At 35.5% G+C, this 21879-nt stretch overlaps 1 protein-coding gene across 1 annotated transcript; it reads left to right on the forward strand.

Moving 5' to 3' along the window:
- Window positions 1-8926: 8926 nt before the first annotated feature.
- Window positions 8927-11903, forward strand: LOC113771488 (cysteine-rich receptor-like protein kinase 10). The gene is made up of 6 exons (XM_027316064.1): window positions 8927-9001; window positions 9108-9206; window positions 9269-9479; window positions 9953-10190; window positions 10295-10445; window positions 11173-11903. Exons 1-6 carry the CDS (start codon window positions 8927-8929, stop codon window positions 11416-11418), a joined length of 1020 nt encoding a protein of 339 aa, XP_027171865.1. The 3' UTR covers window positions 11419-11903.
- The last annotated feature ends 9976 nt before the right edge of the window (window positions 11904-21879 follow it).

A 21879-nucleotide genomic window follows, 5' to 3' on the forward strand; every position in this document is an offset into this window, starting at 1 on the left:
TGAGTAAATCTTATATACACTATCACCGTTAAATTCATGACATGTGTGTAAATGTTGAATTTCAAATCAATTTTTGCATTGTTGTCATTCGTCCAACGCTGACGGTGTCTCCTAAATAAATTTGGACTGGAAAAATTTTACTAAAGAATCTTGGCCTCAGGATTCAGATATCTTATATTTGAATCTCCCTTCCCTCTCTTCACTTTTGAAATCTCACCCCTCCCTTACTAAGAAAAAATTAAAATAAAAAAGGATATCCGACAAGTGAGATGGAGGAATTTTGTTTCAAATGGTGTTGAATTCCATTTTAATTTTGACATAGTGATATCAGGATTACTGTTAACCATTTCTGTGTATTAAAGGATGGGTTGTAAGTTCAATTTTGGTGTCTCCTCTTCTATACCTTTGGCACTTTACAAGTACGTAACATAATTGGGTTCCCCCTGCACTAACTAACAAGGAGGGGAAAAAAAGGAAAAGTAAGAATCAGGCATTAATGAGCTTAAATTATTCATTTCAATTAAAAAAATTAAATTTAAAATATCTTATGCCTGAGTCAGAAAGAAAATGAATTTCTATGTCGTCTTTCTTTAATTTTCTTGTGTATCACTCTCAGAAGAATTGTCTATAGGAAGTCAATTTGCCAGAAATACTAGCACATATTTTTACCTGATGATAAACTGTACAGGACTTTATTACATTTTTTAAGATTAAACCATTTATACACCTTTAAAACGATTCCTAACAAATATAAATGAAAACATAAAAAATGATTTTTTAAATTTTGTTATCCTTGTTTGACAAAAAGGAAAAACAAAAAATATATTTCTTATCATGACAAAACCCAGTAGACAATTATTAGAGGTGGCAATTTGTCCCAAGTCCCAATGGATTACCCATGCCCATTGAGACTTTGGGCGGGATGAGTATTGAAATTTGATATTGGGTTTAAAATGGGACAAATCCCAATTGTACCCATTAATTGATGGGAAATTTTGGAAAATGTTTGGGTACCCATTGGGCTCAAATAGTAAGGGCTCCGTTTGGATTAACTATTTTTGAGGGGTGTTTTTGAAATATTTTATTATAGTAGTGTATATGAAAAATTTTTACTATAAAATTTTTTTGAAATATTTGATATACTAATATGGATGGGATGTTTTTTGAGTTATTGTATATTACTATAACATTGTATTTGAAAAACTTATTTTTTGAAAAAATAGCCAATCCAAACGGAGTTTTAGATTCAAAAATTATCTTTAACAATTTTTATAGTCATGATTGTATAATTGTCAATTATACATGTTATGCTTTTCGTAAAATACGAAGCTGGCTCATTGGTTACATTCGGGAAGAGGCCAGTGTGGCTGAGATTTGGTACGATTCAGTTGGGTTATTGTACTTTATATTATTTAGTGTATAATTATATTCTATTGTAAAAGGTGCCTCACAGGGGCTATAATAGATGTACCAGCGTGCTGTTCCAAGAAGCAGGGAGGGAGAGTAATTTATCCAAGCTGTAACCTGAGGTGTGAGGTCTCCAGCTTCTATGATACTGTATCCTCTGCATCGCCAAACTCTCCTGGCGGTCCTCCTCCTAAATCCACTGAAGGTAAGTTCTGCAGCCTTGCTATGGCCGTCTCTTCTTGGAATTGGTGTTGAATACAATCTTAATTCTTACAATTTCTTGTTTGTAGTAAATTCTAGGTCGAAAATGAAAAGCACTAAATTCACATGCCTTCATTTTAAATTCATACCTTTATTATTGGAATTAATATTAGTGAAGTTAGCAGAGGATTGTGAATTCACTTTCAAACGAAAATATATACCTAAAGGAGACCACCACGTAACTTGTTGAATTTTCTAAGTAAAATTTTAGTTGAATACGCAACAGTAAGAATTCAGCATTAGCACATCTTACTGATCACATGCATCATCATTTGTCATTTATGGAAGATTTTAAGTGGAGTCATGCTTCTTAGGACAGTAAATTTAGTCTTTTTGCAAGCATTGGGACTGTAATAACTATTGAATATATGCTGAAGTAGAATTGCTATGGTCATTGCGGAATCCCTTTAACTGTGATGGCCTGACGTTCGAAAATGGGTTGGGCACCTTTGCATTACGTTTTTATTTAGTTATCTATCCATTTATCTATTATATGGTTTTTAAAACTCATATACTTATGTTATAATTTTATTTTGATTGGTTGATCAGCATACATGAATATAAAGTGCATTTCAGAAAGTTTTTGCATTCAATTTGCTAGAAACATTACGTAGTGTAAAAGGGTTCAAGTTCATGGAAAATTTTGCAATGATTAATCAAATGGAAAAATTTTGGTATTTTTAATTTAACTTTTGTGTGTAACTAAAATAGTACATGAGTTATATTATGGATGGTATTGATTGCAAAATTGATGTAAAAAAATGAAATTACTATGGCATAATGCAAAGAAAAATCCATTTTAGTTTTTCCAATTTAAGACAAAGACGTTGAAGAAGATCGAGGATGTATTGTACGCATGTAAAAGATTTTCCGTTATAGTGCAATATAATTTGTTTGCTAGTTTGAAATCTGATATTAAATAAGTAAATTAATGGTACTTCTTTGTGGTTTAATGTTTTGCCTCTTAACATCTTGTGGTTTCAAAATCGCAATTTTACCTTAGTTGTGCTTTGGTAATGTGGAGCGATTTGATCTTTCTTTGTTTTGTGACAAAACTAGCTGTCAAAATTTTGAATACAATTATTAAAAACTAAAGAAGGATGAATTTCATATTTTAAGATATAAAGTGCTCGACCTTGAAATTTAATGATTAAAGTGGCAGTATGTCTATAGTTCAAGAGCCCAAAGTAGAAAATAGCTGAGAACAAAATATACAAGATATTAGCATTGAAATCAACCAATACCATATTTACCCTCTTTGAAGTTAATTTAGCCTAAAAAGGAAAAATCAATGATCCACTTTCCAAGAAAGTTCAAGGGGACAGGATAATAGGATAATTTCACATGCACAAGGAGATCATGAGGTAACGCACCATATGCTTAGTGGCTAAGGGTGAGACCTTAGCATTTAGAGATCTTAGATTCAAATTGCCTTTCTCCTCCACTTTTAAATCCTATCATTGTTTTCTTGCCAAATAAAATTTTTTTACATTTGTTTCACAATGGATTTTCTATTTTACTTTTTATTTCATCCCCTATAGGTATTGAACCTGACGTGACCCTAGCAGTTGAAACAATCAGTCCAATGAAATAGACTACAAATGAGTTGAGTCGAGTCGACTTTGGTTTAATCGATCCAAACTCGACTTAGTTTTATCAAGTTCAAACTAGAACTCAAACTCGACGAGCTCTCAATGTAACAATTCGAGCTCGAGCTTGACTCAAATTCGAATCGAGTTTGAACTCAAACTCGAGCTTAAAAAAATTATTATTTTATTTTTTAAAAAAGGGAATAAAATAATAATTTTCTTAACAAATAATAAAATATTAGGAATATATATGTAATTTTACTATTAAAATAAAATATAATATATATATAATTAAGTCGGCTTATGAACTAATGAGTTGAATATCTTTGAACTTGAGTTCGAATTCGAGTTCGATTTAATCAGGTTGAGCCCAACTCGAGTTCGATGTTGATCAAGCTCGAGTTGTCGTGAGCAGCACATCGAGCTCGAGTCGAGCTTTGGATTCGGTTGCTCGTAAGCGGTTCGATTCATTTACAATCCTACCAATGACTTGACCATCCGGCCGAAAGGATTTCCAGTTTGATTGGAGAATGAATTGGTCCGATCAAACCTGTTTGACATGGTGGTTCGATCGGAGCCCGTCCAGTTTTCCAGTTGACTAGGTTCTTTTTTCTAATACAATTGTGGATCATTGTTTTTGAAATAAAGTGTAATATACTTTTGACTAGATTTGTATGTTGGATTTTCATTTAAATGTGTATAAAATTTTACTACTTGCTTAGTTTTTACTTGATAATTAAATGTTTTATTACATAAACTTGTTTACTTTTTTGTTATACAATTAATTCTTTTAACTTTCAAACTTACAATATTTTAGTTGTTAAAAATTATTTTATTTTTGAAAGATAAAATAATAAAAATGATGCTATATCTTTGAAAGTGATACAATTTTGTTCTATATTTGAATGTGTTATTTATTTATGTGCAAGTACAGTAAAATGAAATTGAATCTTCTATTAATACTTGTATGTTCATTATATATCTTTCAAAGTATAATAATTAGTATTTAAAAGCACTTTATTACTATTTTATATTTGTAAATATTAATTTAGTACCCACTAGTTCAACCAATGACTGATTGGTTAAACTAGTTGTCCGTTGCCCTGGCCCCTCTGTTGGATTTCTTGCCCGATCGAGTTTAATAACTATGCATATTGCCATGTACTCTTCATGTAGGGTCATAAAATATCAAAATGGAATAACTAAAAACAAATACATGACAAAAGAACAAAAAACATAGCAGAGGAAACACATCGTTGGATGATTTCCCACCTCAGATCCATGGTCTTCTGAAAGCGAAGGAAACTTATGCTATCCAATTTCACAGGACCACATATATGTGGTGCCAAATCATCCAGCAAATAAGAACAAATACAAAAAACAAAATGGAATATTGCCATGTATTCTTCATGTAGGGTCATAAAAAATCAAAGAACAAATTGCACGAAATGTCACTAAACTATTGCGAAGTGCCGGTTCTGATCACTAAACTTTTTTATTAGCAAAAAATGTCACTAAACTAGTAAATCTGTACCGTTTTAGTCATTCTGTGTATTTATACCTTTAGGAGAGACGGAAAGTCACTTTTTGAGGGGCAATTTCATCTGCACAATCTTTTCCTTGAAGCTTTTACATAATCAATGGTTCCGTATCAGGCAAAGATATAAAGGAGATGGCCGATCTAAATGGCAACACCGTCAAGATCAGAAATTGTTACCTCGCCCCGCTCAATCCTTTTGCAAAGGAGGTAATATATAGTTACTAGCATTCAACATCTACCCAGTGATGACTTTTTATTAACCATGACCTCATTGAACTGATCCCCCTTTATGTAAATAAACTAGTTTTGACAGGTAACAAAGAGGGTTGAAACTGCTGAATACCAGTGGAAGAATTGGAACTGGAGATCAGAGGGCGACTTGATGCTTAATGGTGCCTATTTACTCCATCTGGAGCAGGGGCCTGGGCCACTATGCTAGAGCTTCAAGTTTAGGTGCCAAGTCGTCTTCCATGGTCGCATCAATGACTTCTGGTGCTGGTGTCCTTAATTGCCGCAGGGGCTGCACTTGTTAGCAACTAGTGCCAATTGCACCAATATGAAAGAGTCTTTTTCTTTTTTTTTCTTTTTTTTTAAAAAAAAAAAAACTTTTTTCCCCCTTAGTACTAGTATCCCCATCTCCATGATATTACAACCATTGTTTGTGAGTCATCCATCCATTTACTTCAATTGGCAAGTGTACATTTTTTGCACATGTCAATCATTCATCCCCATCCATATTCTCATATGCCTTTGTCTCCCATTGTTGGCAACCTCGGCCTGCTTCAATTGAAAGAAACCACCGCCTATTCCAGAAGCATATGCTCAGATCTTGAAGAATGAGGGTGCAAGGTCTCCACCGTTTGTTGTTGTTCTCCGATGAGCTTGGATTGAAGGTCGTAGCTGGAGCTCTGGTCAGGATCAAAAATGGGAGGGAAGGGGGGTTCCAGTAGAAGGGGAGAAAAGAGAAGGTAGGGCGTAGGGGAAGAGAGAGGATTGGAGGGAAGGAAGAGGGAGGAGGAGGAAGAAGAAAGAAAAAGGGAGAGTGGCAGTGGAAATGACGGCGGTGGGTGGCAATGTAGGTGATATGGTGGTTGTGGGTGAAGAAAAACGAGGGTATAAATTTTTTAACAGCTGTGTAGGCGAAATTGCCCTTCAAAAAGTGACTTTCCATCTCTCCTAACGGCATAAATACACGAAATGACTAAAACGGTACAGATTTACTAGTTCAGTGATATTTTTGGCTAATAAAAAAGTTTAGTGATCAGAACTGGCACCTCACAATAGTTTAGTGACATTTCGCGCAATTTTCTTAAAATCAAAATGGAATAACTAAAAACAAATACATGACCAAAGAACAAAAAACACAGCAAAGGAAACACGTCATTGGGTGATTTCCCACCTCAGATCCGTGGTCTTCTGAAAACGAAGGAAACTTATGCTATCCAATTTCACAGGACCACAGATGCGTGGTGCGAAATCATCCAGCGAATAAGAACAAATACAAAAACAAAATGGAATATTGCCATGTATTCTTCATGTAGGGTCATAAAAAATCAAATAGCAAATTGCGCGAAATGTCACTAAACTATTGCAAAGTGCCGGTTCTGATCACTGAACTTTTTTATTAGCCAAAAATGTCACTAAACTAATAAATCAGTACCGTTTTAGTCATTCCGTGTATTTATACTGTTAGGAGAGATGGAAAGTCACTTTTTGAGGGGCAATTTCATCTGCACAGTCTTTTCCTTGAAGCTTTTACATAATCAATGGTTCCATATCCAGCAAAGATATAAAGGAGATGGCCAATCTAAATGGCAGCACCGTCAAGATCTGAAATTGTTACCTCGCCCCGCGCAATCCTTTGGCAAAGGAGGTAATATACAGTTACTAGCATTCAACATCTACCCAGTGATGACTTTTTATTAACCATGACCTCATTGAACTGATCCCCCTTTATGTAAATGGACTGGTTTTGACAGGCAACAAAGAGGGTTGAAACTGCTGAATACCAGTGGAAGAATTGGAATTGGAGATCAGAGGGCGACTTGATGCTTAATGGTGCCTATTTTACTCCATCTGGAGCAGGGGCCTGGGCCACTATGCCAGAGTTTCAAGTTTAGGTGCCAAGTCGTCTTCTATGGTCGCATCAATGACTTCTGGTGCTGATGTCCTTAATTGCCGCAGGGGCCGCACTTGTTAGCAGCTGGTGCCAATTGCACAAATATGAAAGCGAGTCTTTTTCTGTTTTTTTTTCTTTTTTTAAGGAAAAAAACGTTTTCCCCCTCTATACTAGTATCCCCATCTCCATGATATTACAGCCATTGTTTGTGAGTCATCCATCCATTTACTTCAATTGGCAAGTGTACATTTTTTGCACATGTCAATCATTCATCCTCGTCCATATTCTCATATACCTTTGTCTCCCATTGTTGGCAACCTCGGCCTGCTTCAATTGAAAGAAACCACCACCCATTCCAGAAGCATATGCTCAAATCTTGAAGAATGAGGGTGCAAGGTCTCCGTCGTTTGTTGTTGTTCTCCGATGAGCTTGGATTGAAGGTCGCAGCTGGAACTCTGGTCAGGATCAAAAATAGGAGGGAAGGGGGGGTTCCAATAGAAGAGGAGAAAAGAGAAGGTAGGGCGTAGGGGAAGAGAGAGGAGGGGAGGGAAGGAAGAGGGAGGAGGAGGAAGAAGAAAGAAAAAGGGAGAGTGGAGGTGGAAGTGACGGTGGTGGGTGGCAATGTAGGTGATATGGTGGTTGTGGGTGAAGAAAAACGAGGGTATAAATTTTTTAACAGCTGTGTAGACAAAATTGCCCTTCAAAAAGTGACTTTCCGTCTCTCCTAACGGCATAAATACACGGAATGACTAAAACGGTACAGATTTACTAGTTCAGTGATATTTTTGTCTAATAAAAAAGTTTAGTGATCAGAACCGGCACCTCGCAATAGTTTAGTGACATTTTGCGTAATTTGCTTAAAATCAAAATGGAATAACTAAAAACAAATACATGACGAAAGAACAAAAAACACAGCAGAGGAAACACATCGTTGGGTGATTTCCCACCTCAGATCTGTGGTCTTCTGAAAGCGAAGGAAACTTATGCTATCCAATTTCACAGGACCACAGATGCGTGGTGTGAAATCATCCAGCAAATAAGAACAAATGTAAAAACAAAATGGAATATTGCCATGTATTCTTCGTGTAGGGTCATAAAAAATTAAAGTGCAAATTACGCGAAATGTCACTAAACTATTGCAAAGTGCCGGTTCTGATCACTGAACTTTTTTATTAGCCAAAAATGTCACTAAACTAGTAAATCTGTACCATTTTAATCATTCCGTTTATTTATACTTTTAGGAGAGACGGAAAGTCACTTTTTGAGGGGCAATTTCATCCGCACAATCTTTTCCTTGAAGCTTTTACATAATCAATGGTTCTGTATCTGGCAAAGATATAAAGGAGATGGCCGATCTAAATGGCAGCACCGTCAAGATCTGAAATTGTTACCTCGCCCCGCTCAATCCTTTTGCAAAGGAGGTAATAAACAGTTACTAGCTGTCAACATCTACCCAGTGATGACTTTTTATTAACCACGACCTCATTGAACTGATCCCCCTTTATGTAAATGGACTGGTTTTGACAGGTAACAAAGAGGGTTGGAACTGCTGAATACTAGTGCAAGAATTGGAACTGATGCTTAATGGTGCCTATTTTACTCCATCTGGAGCAGGGGCCTGGGCCAGCTATGCCAGAGCTTCAAGTTAGGGTGCCAAGTCGTCTTCCATGGTCGCATCAATGACTTCTAGTGCTGGTGTCCTTAATTGCCGCAGGGGCCGCACTTGTTATCAGCTGGTGCCAATTGCAGAAATATGAAAGCGAGTCTTTTTTTGCTTTTTTCTCTTTTTTTTTTTTAAAAAAAAAACTTTTTCCCCCCTCTATACTAGTATCCCCATCTCCATGATATTACAGCCATTGTGAGTCATCCATCCATTTACTTCAATTGGCAAGCGTACATTTTTTGCACATGTCAATCATTGCTTTTATCTCCCATTGTTGGCAACCTCGACCTGCTTCAATTGAAAGAAACCACTGCCCATTCCAGAAGCATATGCTCATATCTTGAATAATGAGGGTGCAAGGTCTCCGCCATTTGTTGTTGTTCTCCGATGAGCTTGGATTGAAAGTCGCAGCTGGAGCTTTGGTCTGGATCAAAAATGGGAGGGAAGGGGGGGTTCCAATAGAAGGGGAACAAATAAATTAAGTGTATTTGCTTATTTGCTGATATCTTCACTGCCGAATCTTTACAGTATAGCTTAACTGAAATTCAAATTGCCACAAATAACTTCTCTGTGGATAACAAAATTGGCGAAGGTGGATTTGGTCTCTGCATGAAATATTTTGCTTTTGTGAATTTGAATATCTACACATTTAATATTTCAATTAAATTCTAGTATGCATGTTTACTCAGGGTGTACTTGGTAATGGACAAGAAGTAGCTGTTAAAAGGCTGTCAAGGAGCTCAGTGCAAGGTGCAGAAGAATTTAAAAATGAAATTGTAGTAGTTGCAAAGCTTCAACACAGAAATCTAGTTCGGCTATTGGGATTTTGCCTGGAAGGAGAAGAAAAGATACTCATCTATGAATTTGTTGCCAACAAAAGCCTTGACTACTTTCTCTTTGGTGGGTTCAATCTAGACATACTTATAGTAATTTTTTGTTGCCATCTATGGTGGGTTCTATTTATGGAGATGACGGACAAATTGCCTCTAGAAAAATGTTTAATTGGTGTGAATTCTAGTTTAGACCCTTAAACCACAGACGCACTCAAACTTTAGTTCTTAAACTTTCATTTTGGATACTTCACCTCCTAATGCATCACATTTGTCACAATCACTCACTCAATTGTCAAAACTAATGGGATAATGGCAAGTAATGATCAAAGTGGGATGATTTCATTACTAATTATACTGAAGTGGGACAATTTAAAACCTTTAGGGTGAAGTGTCCACAATAAAAATTTAAGAACTAAACTGAGAGTGCATTTATATTTTAAAAGCTAAAAATGTAATTTACCTATTTGATTATGCTTTCTGGAGTTATTGATTTAATAATTCTCAATGCTAGCACAATATATTGTGTTTAAATTTTTGTAGATCCAGAAAATAAACGATCATTGAACTGGCCAAGACGTTACAATATCATTGGAGGTATAGCAAAAGGACTCCTTTATCTACATGAGGATTCTCGTCTAAGAATTGTTCATCGCGATCTCAAAGTAAGTAATATATTATTGGATGGAAATATGAGCCCAAAGATAGCAGATTTTGGCATGGCAAAGATTTGTGGAGTTGATCAATATGAAGGAAACACGAATAGAATTGCTGGGACAGTGTAATATCACTTTGAATCTTTCATGGAAAAGTATGTACACTTCCATTTGATTGCATCATTCGGATTATCTTTGTACTAATTATAACAATTGTTGTGGCTTGTAGTGGTTATATGGCTCCTGAATACACAAGGTGGGGTCAGTTCTCACTAAAATCAGACGTATTTAGTTTTGGGGTTGTAATTTTGGAAATTGTCACGGGCAAGAAGAGCAGTGACTTCCATCAATCTAGAGATTCCGAAGACCTTCTAAGCTATGTAAGTACAAATTGCCAAACCTTTGCTGTAGTCGTTACTTTTTTTTTTTTTTGGCTTTTGCAGAACTGGGGAGGAGGATTTGATATTGGCACTTCTAATTTTCAACCTTTTATCTTTTCTTTTTTTTTCATTATTAAATTCACCTAAACTTGCAATACCATATTTTGTGTGAACCAGACCAAAATGGCACGATAATTTATGAACTACCGCCCTAAATAAATACGTATTTCTGTTTATGTGCTTCTTATGGAAATTTTTAGATGTCGGATGCAAGACTTGTCATAATTGCTATTCTTTCTCTCGTTTTGTGCGTTGTCACACACTCAAAGTAGAGTACTTGTAAATTTCAGTAAAGACCATTGTACTTCTTTCTCAGGTTATACTTAACTACAATGATGGGAAAAAAGGTTGCGATTCGAAATCTTTTATGAATAAATCTCATATATCAGACAGTGTATATATATACTATCATCGTTAGATTCATAACATGTATGCAAAAGTTAAATTTAAAATTCAAATTTTGCATAATTGTTGTTCATCCAACGCTGACAACAGTGTATACACTGTCAATATAAGAAAGATTAATCAATCTTTTTATATGATTAAACTTGAAATAGAGAGTATTGACAATTGCCTATTGTGAATATTGACATTGACCTGTATATCTATTTAAGCTAATTGAAGTTTTTAAGAATGTACACCTTATGAGTGGGATTATTTCGAAAAGGCTTGGAACCATTGGAGACGCGGCCAAACTTTAGCTCTTTTGTATTCAAGCATTGGAGATTCTTATGCCAGAAATGAAGTCATTCAATGCATCCAAGTTGGCTTACTATGTGTTGAAGAAGATGCCAGTAAAAGACCCACAATGGCTTCCGTGGTCTCCATGCTCAATCCTAGTTCTGTTTCCCTACCAACTCCACATCGTCCGGCAGTTTTCCGGAGCAATGGATCGGAGAGCAGGATCGGGTAGACGAGCTGAAAGTTGATCAATCCAACACTCAAAGAATTTCAGCTCCAAGCTCTGTCAATGAGGCATCAATTACTGAACCATATCCCAGATGAAGGAAGAAATAGGCCAATTCTGGAAGTAAATATCAAGTTCATCATCAGCATTATGTTGTAGATTTTGAAGCATGATTCATTTACCAGGCAGGTATCTAAATTTGCCCACTATTGTTGGAAATTAGGGGATCGTTTCAATGTTTGCTTCTTCACACTAATTGACTTCTTCCACCTTAGGGGAATAAGGATGTGCTTGAAAGAAAATGCAAGTTGTTGTCGCTCTTTAGATATTTTTTAAAAATGGAAGAGCAATTTTATTTATGAACATTAATCCCCAGCTGATCGAACAAACAATGTGTCTTGAACTTTTATCATTTGTACATAGCAAAGTTGGCTTCCAAACTGAGTCTATCAATCATATCATAGTACCTACGAATTATGAAGGATAGCCCAGGTTTACAATGTATACGTTTGGTAACAAAACCAATATAAAGGCTGTCTTGGTTCACAATTCTTGGAGTGTGTTATTAGTTAAAGGAGTTTTTCAGCATTCAATGATTTATTATCACCTAAGCTTTCTTAAGTATTCTGTTATAATAACAATGTACTTGCATTCGTACAATCTTCATATTTGTTATTCCTTCTTCTTTTTTTTTTCTTTTTTGTTTGAAGTATTTTACCCAATTTTGTCATTTAATTTTCCATATGTCTCGTACTAATAAAACAAAGAAAGTCCAACTCGGATTCCCATCCAAAACCAAATTCAAGCGGCACCCAAAATTCCACCATGTCAACTACTTCCATGAATGCCCAATACCAATTCAGTTACCCAATGCTATAACAGAAAGCCCAAGTCAAAACAATTGAAAAACCCACCATCGCACCATTACCTATTGTCTTCTTTTTTAATTATTCTTTTTCCCTTAAAAAGACAACCAAGCAAATTCCATATCCTATCCTGTGTAACTTCTTGATTTTCGTCTTGTAAATTTCTATACAAAATTTTGCGCTAAGATAATTTTATTTGCAATGTTTCATTAATTCATCTACCCAAGGCTCCAGCATGCATTAATTCAGTTTAGCTAATGGGCAAATCTTTTGTTTTTCTATGTTTCGTTTTGATGGAAGACAAAAATTCACTTTTAGATTTTCTTGGTCACAACTTTTTTCATATATTCATTCAAAGATGAAACTTTCATTTTGTGCATTTAATATATATATATATATATATTAAGTGAATTTGAATCTTGGATGTCATTAGATACATATATATATATATATATATATATAAATTAAGTGAATTTGAATCTTGGATATATGTCATTGGATAACATTTATAATAACTATAATTTACTTGCCTCCATTGGTTTAAAATTTAGTTACCCTTTGCTCATTAGTCCAATAAATTGTCATTTTAGATTAAATAAAATTGAAAATTACTTCTTCTATTTTTCAATTAGATAAACTTCAATGTTTCTGTTTTGTGTTAATGAATATAGTGAATTTAACTAGTTCTACTGCAATGATTAGGAGAACTAAAAGAATGGTTTTAGACTAGGTTACAGTTATTGCTAATATAAAAAAAAAAACTTTTCAATAGAATAAACTTTTGAAAATCAAAATAAAACATTTGTGGTTGCTTTAGATGAAAAAGCAGAAGCTTTAGAACTTCTAAAACATAAAGCTTGCACTTAATTATACTAGTGATTTTTCAGGTTATTTAGTAACTTATTGAGATTTGAGTATTTTGTGACTATCGGGAGCAAGAAAATTGAATAAAAGAACTATTGAAACAAGTGTTGAACCTGGAATCTTTGAAGCTTTTTTATTTATTTTTTAAATCTTTATGGATTTTGTTAGTGTAAGTTCTGCTATTCCACCTAATTCATCCCTTCTCCTGGCTTTGAAGCTTCTACATCTAAGAATGTCCACATTTTTATGGCTACTTCAAATAGTCAACATTTTCCAAATATTACGACTCTTCCGAAATTCAACTAAGACAAAATTCCTAGAGCTAAAAATCAATCAAGTATAACCCCTAAAATTTACCTCAACGTTTTGAATTTTTTTTGCTCATTTAATCTTGATTTATTCCTTGTTTGTAATAAAGTTATACTCAACCATATAAGTTTCCCCCGTCTCCCCCTATAACAAATTCCTAGCACCGCCACTGCTCCATCCCATCATGATTTCAAATGCAATGTGCTACTTCATGAGTTTTTTAAAGAATATTTACAATTAGTTAGGAGGGACCATTGATGTACATACAAACAAAGTCCACTTAATTTCTCAGGATAAATAGAGCAAAGGGCTTGAAGCCGTTCCCTAATGGTATCTATTGATAGTTTATTGTGACGCATGTCAAGAAAAGGATAGGTTGCTGTTTAGAGTTCGAAGGAATTTCAAATATTGAGATTAGTGGCGGGGGTTGGTGTGGGCCGAAATGTAATCGAATTGGGCTGAGCCTTTTTAACATGCTCCAACTCGGGTTCGAAATCAACATGGAGCTGGATATGAGTTTCAATTTTAAGCTTGACTTTCAACTCGATACGATAGTTTGACTTTTGTCATGCTTGAAATTTTGATTGACTTTTTCTTAAAAGTTAGGTCCTTCTATTACGTGCACTTAGTAGATTGGATAAAAGGTACTATCAAATTCTTTAATTATCACTAAACCTCAATTCGAAATTTGAAAGAAATATTACTATATCGGTTTGAAAAGGTCCACTCTTCTTGTGCTGACATATGAAATAAGAAAAGAAAAAAGAGTCACTTTAGTGTAGCTACGTGGATACAAGTAATATTGTACAAGTGGATGCTCCATGAATCGGGGAATTTTTTTTCTTTGTTTTTTTTTTTTTTTTGCTGGCAGGAGCTTACGATGATGAAGAAGCGGCTGCACGTGCATTTGACTTGGCAGCATTGAAGTACTGGGGACAAGACACAATTCTTAATTTTCCTGTAATCTATAATTCATCTTGCAAATCTTTGCATTTTTTTCCCTTTTTTGTTGAAGAATTTTTTTTTAAAATTTTTTTAGGTTAGATAATCATAGCGGTTTTGCTTAATGTATGTAGCTCTCGACGTATGAGAATGAGGTCAACGAAATGGAGGGTCAGTCTAAAGAAGATATGTGTACAAACGCAATTGGCAATAGGATCCCAAATTTCCTTTAAATGTTAGAGCTCTTTTTGATTTTCTTCCTATATTAAAGAATTTACTAGGTTCTCCAATGAAAATGTCAAACCTTCATCATTGAAACCGAATCTTCAGCAAAACAATACTTTAGAATCTTAAAGATTCTAATGCAAAACAATAACAAAGATTTCCTTCTCTTTCTTTTCCACCTCCAATCCTCTCTCTCTAAAGATTCTAAAGTAAAACAATAACAAGGATTTCCTTCTCTTTCTTTTCCACCTCCAATCCTCTCTCTCTCTCATCCACAGCAAGAAAGCATATATTATGGCCTACTACTTAGTAGTGCAGTGGGGATTTTTAGGTTGGTCATCGCTTAAGTTAAATGGGTAGACGTTGCTTTCCTTGAGGGTTCCTTTGAATTAATCAAAAGAAGATTAAGAAATGTAAATCAGTTTGACAAAATGGTGAACACGTTTGTATTGCAAACACAAGTAGTTGGACAGTTTATTGGCATTTTTTACAACAAAAATTATTGGAAAGTTTCAATCCAATTAAAATGCGACAGACTTTACGGGATTTTATGGTAAATTACATGTAATCACCTTGGATTTTTATATTAATATATGATCTCTTTTACATTTCAAAATATCCGCATAAACCCCTATTGTTTCATGTAATATGAAAAATAGACGGAAAACATCGATGGTTACAGTGATTGAACTAGATGTGCTCCAAAAGTGCATGTGGTGAATTAATAATATCCACTTAATGCTCCTACAATTTATAAATATCCACTTTAACCCTCTATAGATTTTGTATTTATCCACATAATTCTTCTATAACTTTATACAAGGTGGTCTAATTGTTGTTCGATTTAATATTTAAGTAAGGCCAATAATAGTAGTTCTACTAATAGTGTAACATGAGATATTTTTTTTGTAAAATTTCTATTTTATATGAAACCATAGAGGGTTTATATGAATATTGAAAATATTAGGGTTGTCATGTGACAATCAATGAATCTATAGGGGATTATGTGTATAATTTATCCTTTTTCTTAAAAGTATTGAACTAGTAGATAGAGATTCAATTTGGGTCCACTTTACTCAATAGAGCATTTGTCAAATTACAATTATCCTCCACGATGACGTTGTTTGATAGTTGTTAGCATCCTGAAATTTGCAATCCAGTCAAAATCCATTATATATATATTTTTTGTCAAACGGTCAAAATCTATTACTGGCGTATTGAATTTTGGTTACAGACCAGTCAGCTGATGGTTCAGGTCCAGGCGAGTTGGTTGTAAGACTTGCCAAGGTCAAGTTTTCCCAGGCCATAAGTTTTCCTGGCTTATACAACTTTCATGGTCCCTCAAACAATACTTAATTTGGCTCCTAATCTACCAATCTAGATTGTAGGTTGTTAGCCTTTTACTCTTTTGATGCCTTCCTTTGAAATGATCTCCAGAAATTTGTTGTTCCACTTCAAATATTACATGCTTTGTTTGCTTAGCTTCCATACCATTGAATATTGTTGTTCCACTTCCAACGACACAAACCCCTGGAACTATCTTGACTCTTACTGTGGAAATATTACATACAATCCTAACAGTCCTTCCGGCAGCATTTACAGAGCCAATCTGAATTTCTTGCTTTACAATCTGTCTTCGCATGCATCTCGGACAGACAACAATGGCTTCTATAATTTCAGTACTAGCGATGACCCTTCAAACAAGGTCTATGGCCTCTTTCTCTGTCGAGGTGATGTCAACACTGATGTTTGCAAAGAATGCGTCGCAGATGCCCACACACGACTACTTCATGAGTGCCCGAATCAAACAGCTGCTATTGTTTGGTATGACGAGTGCTTGGTACGTTTTTCTGACCAGACGATCTTCTCCAAGGCTGATTTGGGAGAGAATTTGACTAGGCGCAATCCATTCGATGTCCCTGGACCTGACTGGGACAAATTCAAAATGGTATTGATCAATTTGTTGCATAACGCTGCGGATAAGGCTGCAAATCATACCATGGGCAAAAAGTTTGCTGTCGAAGAAGGCAATTATTCCACTGATCAAAAGAGATTGTATACCCTTACGCAGTGCACACCAGATCTATCCCCTTATGACTGCAAAAGGTGTCTCACAGAGGCTATAATAGATGTACCCGCGTGCTGTTCCAAGAAGCAGGGAGGGAGAGTAATTTATCCAAGCTGTAACCTGAGGTATGAGGTCTCCAGCTTCTATGATACTGTATCCTCTGCATCGCCAAACTCTCCTGGCGGTCCTCCTCCTAAATCCACTGAAGGTAAGTTCTGCAGCCTTGCTATGGCCGTCTCTTCTTGGAATTGGCGTTGAATACAATCTTAATTCTTACAATTTCTTGTTTGTAGTACTAAATTCACATGCCTTCATTTTAAATTCATACCTTTATTATTGGAATTAATATTATTGAAGTTAGTAGAATATGTAAATATAGGATGAGGGGTGTGAATTCACTTTCACTCGGAAATATGTACCTATAGGAGACCACCACGTAACTTATTGAATTTTCTAAGTCAAATTTTAGTTGAATACGCAACAGTAAGATTTCAGCATTAGCACATCTTACTGATCACATGCATCATCATTTGTCATTTATGGAAGATTTTAAGTGGAGTCATCCTTCTTAGGACAGTAAATTTAGTCTTTTTGCAAGCATTAGGACTGTAGTAACTACTGAATGTATGTTGAAGTAGAATTGTTATGGTCATTGCGGAATCCGTCATCCTTCTTTGCATTACGTTTTTATTTAGTTATCTATCCATTTATCTATTATATGGTTTTTAAAACTCATGTACTTATGTTATAATTTTTGATTGGTTGATCAGCATACATGAATATAAAGTGCATTTGAGAAAGTTTTTGCATTCAATTTGCAAGAAACATTTACATAGTGTAAAAGGGTTTAAGATCACGGAAAATTTTCCGATGATTAATCAAATGGAAAAATTTGGTATTTTTAATTTAACTTTTGTGTATAACTAAAATAGTACATGAATTATATTATGGATGGTATTGATTGCAAAATTGATGTAAAAAAATGAAATTACTATGGCATAATGCAAAGAAGAATCCATTTTAGTTTTTCCAATTTAAGACAAAGACATTGAAGAAGATCGAGGATGTATTGTATGCATGTAAAAGATTTTCCGTTATAGTGCAATATAATTTGTTTGCTAGTTTGAAATCTGATATTAAATAAGTAAATTAATGGTACTTCTTTGTGGTTTAATGTTTTGCCTCTTAACCTCTTGTGGTTTCAAAATCGCAATTTTACCTTAGTTGTGCTTTGGTAACGTGAAGCCATTTGATCTTTCTTTGTTTTGTGACAAAACTAGCTGATAGGGTGTTAATTGTTGGTATTTTTATTATTAATTTTCCCTTCTATCCCTGACAAATATTGTGTTAATTGCTGATATTTACTCATATTTGGTATCGGGACTTAATTTCAGGAATGAAGCAGAAAACTACCAAAAAGGAGGGACTTTATGGAGAATATGGAGACTTCTAAGGGCTTCAATCCTTAGGCCTTGGATTGGTGGGGACCACAAAGCTATAAGTCATTTGGGCTCTTAAAAGAAAGCAACGTAGAGATACTTGGAAGAAGGAGTAATTTTGGAGACTTTGTCCACATGTGTGGGGACCACCGGAGATAGCTTTTAGTCATCTTACTTTTGGCTTTTTAAGGAGGACGTACAGAAGCAAGGGGGGACCTCTAGTTTAGCTTTTTAGTTTAGTTCTAGTTTCCTTTCTCTGGACTGGCCTCTGACACACGCCAGGTGTTCGACAATATTCCCCAACGGGAAAAACATCTTTTATTCCTTGCTTTCTAGTAAAAACGCAATGCCTTTGCAATCCAGTACTTTTGGCTGCAATTCAACTATGAGGAGTGGCTAATTTCTTCATCTAGTCAGAGGTTAAATCGAAGCTTTGGTTCGACAAAACTGTGAGATCGAATTGATTTCCCTACGTTCTTCAATTTGCAAGTATTTATATATTTCCTGTTCACTTATGCATATGATTATTTCTTGCAATTAAATACTTGATCACTGTTTAATTGTGTGAGTAATTAACAGCCATCTAAGAGTGCTCAATCCGTAATTGTTGGGTAATTTTAGGGCATGTGGCAAGTGATATGATTCAATTGTAGTAGAAACTTTTGAGTCGTTGTTGCGGAAATATATGATATAGCCTAAATAAACCGAGCGAGTGTGTTTGTTGGTTATAATTGGTGGCCAGTCTAATGATTAATGCTGTCAATAGGTTAAATCCTAAGAGCGTGTTTAGGACTGCTTAATTGGCTAGGGCAATAACTACAGAGCTTGTTGTGGTTATCGAATCAGGAAGGTTAGGCAGGTTGTCAGAGCTTGTTGACAACCATAACCAGTTTATTTGTAAATGAAAGATTTTATCTCTGCATCTGTGATCAGTGATTCGAACCATAAGTGGAGATTATACCTTTGACTAGAGATTTTCCTTCCGTCAATTTACTTTATATTTTTAATTTGAGCAATTAAATTAGACAGTTCCATATCAACTTCCCCCATTTTTATTTAATGTTACATTCATTCAAAATAAATTCCCAAGTCCCTGTGGATTCGACCCTGCTCGCTGCTATATTCGAATTTTGTCTTTAACGTAATTAATATACTTTGGTATATCGGATCAAGCAAACTCTGGCACCAGGGTGAAGCTAGTAACCCATTGCACAGCCTAAGTCCCTGCTCCAGTACCATAGTGGACTTAATTCGTGACTTAAGAGTAGGAATTTTATTTTTGCTGGTTTGACACCCAACAAATTTTGGCGCCGTTGCCGGGGACTTGGTGTCAAAATAAATTTATTTTCTTTGAATTTTATTTTCTTTGTTTATTTTTATTTTTTTTTTATTTTTATTTTTATTGTTACTGGTTTATGCCTAGATCTTCTCGTACAGGTGAACTGCAATATAATCCTGAGATAGAGAAGACTGCTCGTGCATTGAGAAAAGTAACAAGAGAACGAGCAGAGGCATCCTCCTCATCTACTGGACATAATTCAGTAGTAGATTTTGTGGATTCATTTAGTGAGACGGAAGAGATAAATAGCACCATGGCTAATGAACGTACATTGAGAGAATTGGCTGCACCAGATTTAAATCAACAGCCCCTATGCATTACTTATCCTACATTAGAGGTTGCATTTGAGTTAAAATCTGGACTAATCCATTTACTTCCTTCTTTTCATGGCTTACCAGGTGAAGATCCCCACAAGCATCTCAAAGAATTCCATGTGGTTTGCTCGACAATGAAACCCCAGGGAGTCACAGAGGAGCAAATTAAATTAAGAGCCTTTCCATTTTCCTTAGCCGATAAAGCTAAGGATTGGCTCTATTATCTGCCCTCTGGGTCAATATCCACATGGACAGACATGAAGAAGCATTTTCTAGAAAAATTCTTTCCTGCATCCCGAGCTGCAAGCATTAGGAAAGACATCTGTGGAATTCGACAATTCAATGGAGAGACTCTACATGAATATTGGGAAAGATTCAAGCAACTATGTGCTAGTTGTCCTCATCATCAAATTCCTGACCAACTCCTCATCCAGTATTTTTATGAGGGTCTGTCCCAAACTGACAGAAGAATTATTGATGCTGCCAGTGGGGGCTCCTTAGTGAATAAAACACCCACGGAGGCAAGAAATTTGATATTGAGTATGGCTGCAAATGCTCAACAATTTGGAGACAGGCAGGATAACACGACTCGTAGAGTCAATGAGGTAAGTAATTCTTCAATAGAGCAAAGATTAGATTGTCTAACTTCTTTGGTTGAAAAGTTAGCTATAGGACAAATGCAGCAATTGAAAACATGTGGAATCTGCTATGGTTCGAGTCATCCAACAGATATGTGCCCCACACTCCAAGATGATTCGAGTGAGCAGGCTAATGCAGTTGGATTTCCAGGACCACCTCAGAGACGGTATGATCCCTATGCAAACACCTATAATCCAGGATGGAGGGATCATCCTAATTTTAATTATGCAGTAAGGCCACCAGGATTTCCACAACAGTCACAATATCAACCTAGACCTCAACTTTCACAGCAACAACCTGCTCCTAAATCAGGTATGTCACTTGAGGATATTGTGAAATCTTTGGCTACTAACACTCAACAATTTCAACAGGAGACGAAAACTAGCATTCATAATTTGGAGAATCAAATGAGCCAGTTAGCTTCCACAGTCAATAGATTGGAGTCCCAATTATCTGGAAAGCTACCTTCGCAGACAATTGTCAACCCCAAGCAAAATGCTAGTGCCATCACATTAAGAAGTGGCAAAGAGTTGCCTGAGCCGAGCAAGAAAATTTCTGAACAAGCAATCGAGGAAGAGCTCGAAAAAGAGGGGAATGTGTCTCAACCTAGAGCCTTGGAACAACCAGATTTTGGAGAAAAATCAACACAAGTGGTTACACCTCCGCCTCCATTTCCTAGTCGACTGGCAAAGTCCAAAAAGCAAGAGCAAGAACAGGAGATTTTGGACACTTTTCGAAAAGTTGAGGTAAATATCCCTCTTTTAGATGCAATTAAGTAAATTCCTAGATATGCTAAATTTTTGAAGGAGTTATGCACTGGTAAGAAAAAGTTGAAAGGAAACGAGAAAGTGCATATGGGAGAAAATGTTTCGGCAGTTTTGCAGAAAAAATTGCCTCCTAAATGCAAGGACCCAGGTATGTTTACTGTCCCTTGCAAAATAGGTAATATTAAAATTGAAAAAGCTATGTTGGATTTGGGTGCTTCGATAAATGTTATGCCTCGTTCTATTTATAATTTGATGAACATTGGGCCTTTAAAAGAGACGGGCGTAATAATTCAACTGGCTGATCGATCAAATGCCTATCCTGATGGAGTTTTGGAGGATATTTTAGTGCAAATTGATAATTTGATTTTTCCTGCAGATTTTTATGTGCTTGATATGGAGGATGATAATTCTAATTCATCTCCAATACTGTTAGGGAGACCATTTTTGAAAACTGCTAGAACAAAAATTGATGTTTTCACTGGCACATTGACTATGGAATTTGATGGTGATGTTATTAAATTTAGTATTTATGATGCCATGAAATATCCTGGTGAATCTCATTCAATTTTTGTTATAGATGTAATTGATTCTTTGGCGCAGCAAAATTTTGAATTTAATAATGACGATGCGTTGAAGGTTGCTATTTCTACTGGTCTCTGTCAGGAAAATTTGCAAAAGATAAAAGGGAAGTTTGT

Source organism: Coffea eugenioides, chromosome 5 (genome assembly GCF_003713205.1).
Source record: "Coffea eugenioides isolate CCC68of chromosome 5, Ceug_1.0, whole genome shotgun sequence".
NCBI classification, from domain to species: Eukaryota; Viridiplantae; Streptophyta; class Magnoliopsida; order Gentianales; family Rubiaceae; genus Coffea; species Coffea eugenioides.

Excerpts from the sequence above, each read along its gene's own strand:
- LOC113771488 (XM_027316064.1), top strand. The coding sequence starts at position 8,927 with ATGAGGGTGCAAGGTCTCCGCCATTTGTTGTTGTTCTCCGATGAGCTT. Across the intron at positions 10,191-10,294 it reads AATAGAATTGCTGGGACAGT|TGGTTATATGGCTCCTGAAT; the intron begins GTAATATCACTT and ends TGTGGCTTGTAG. Across the intron at positions 10,446-11,172 it reads CCGAAGACCTTCTAAGCTAT|GCTTGGAACCATTGGAGACG; the intron begins GTAAGTACAAAT and ends TATTTCGAAAAG.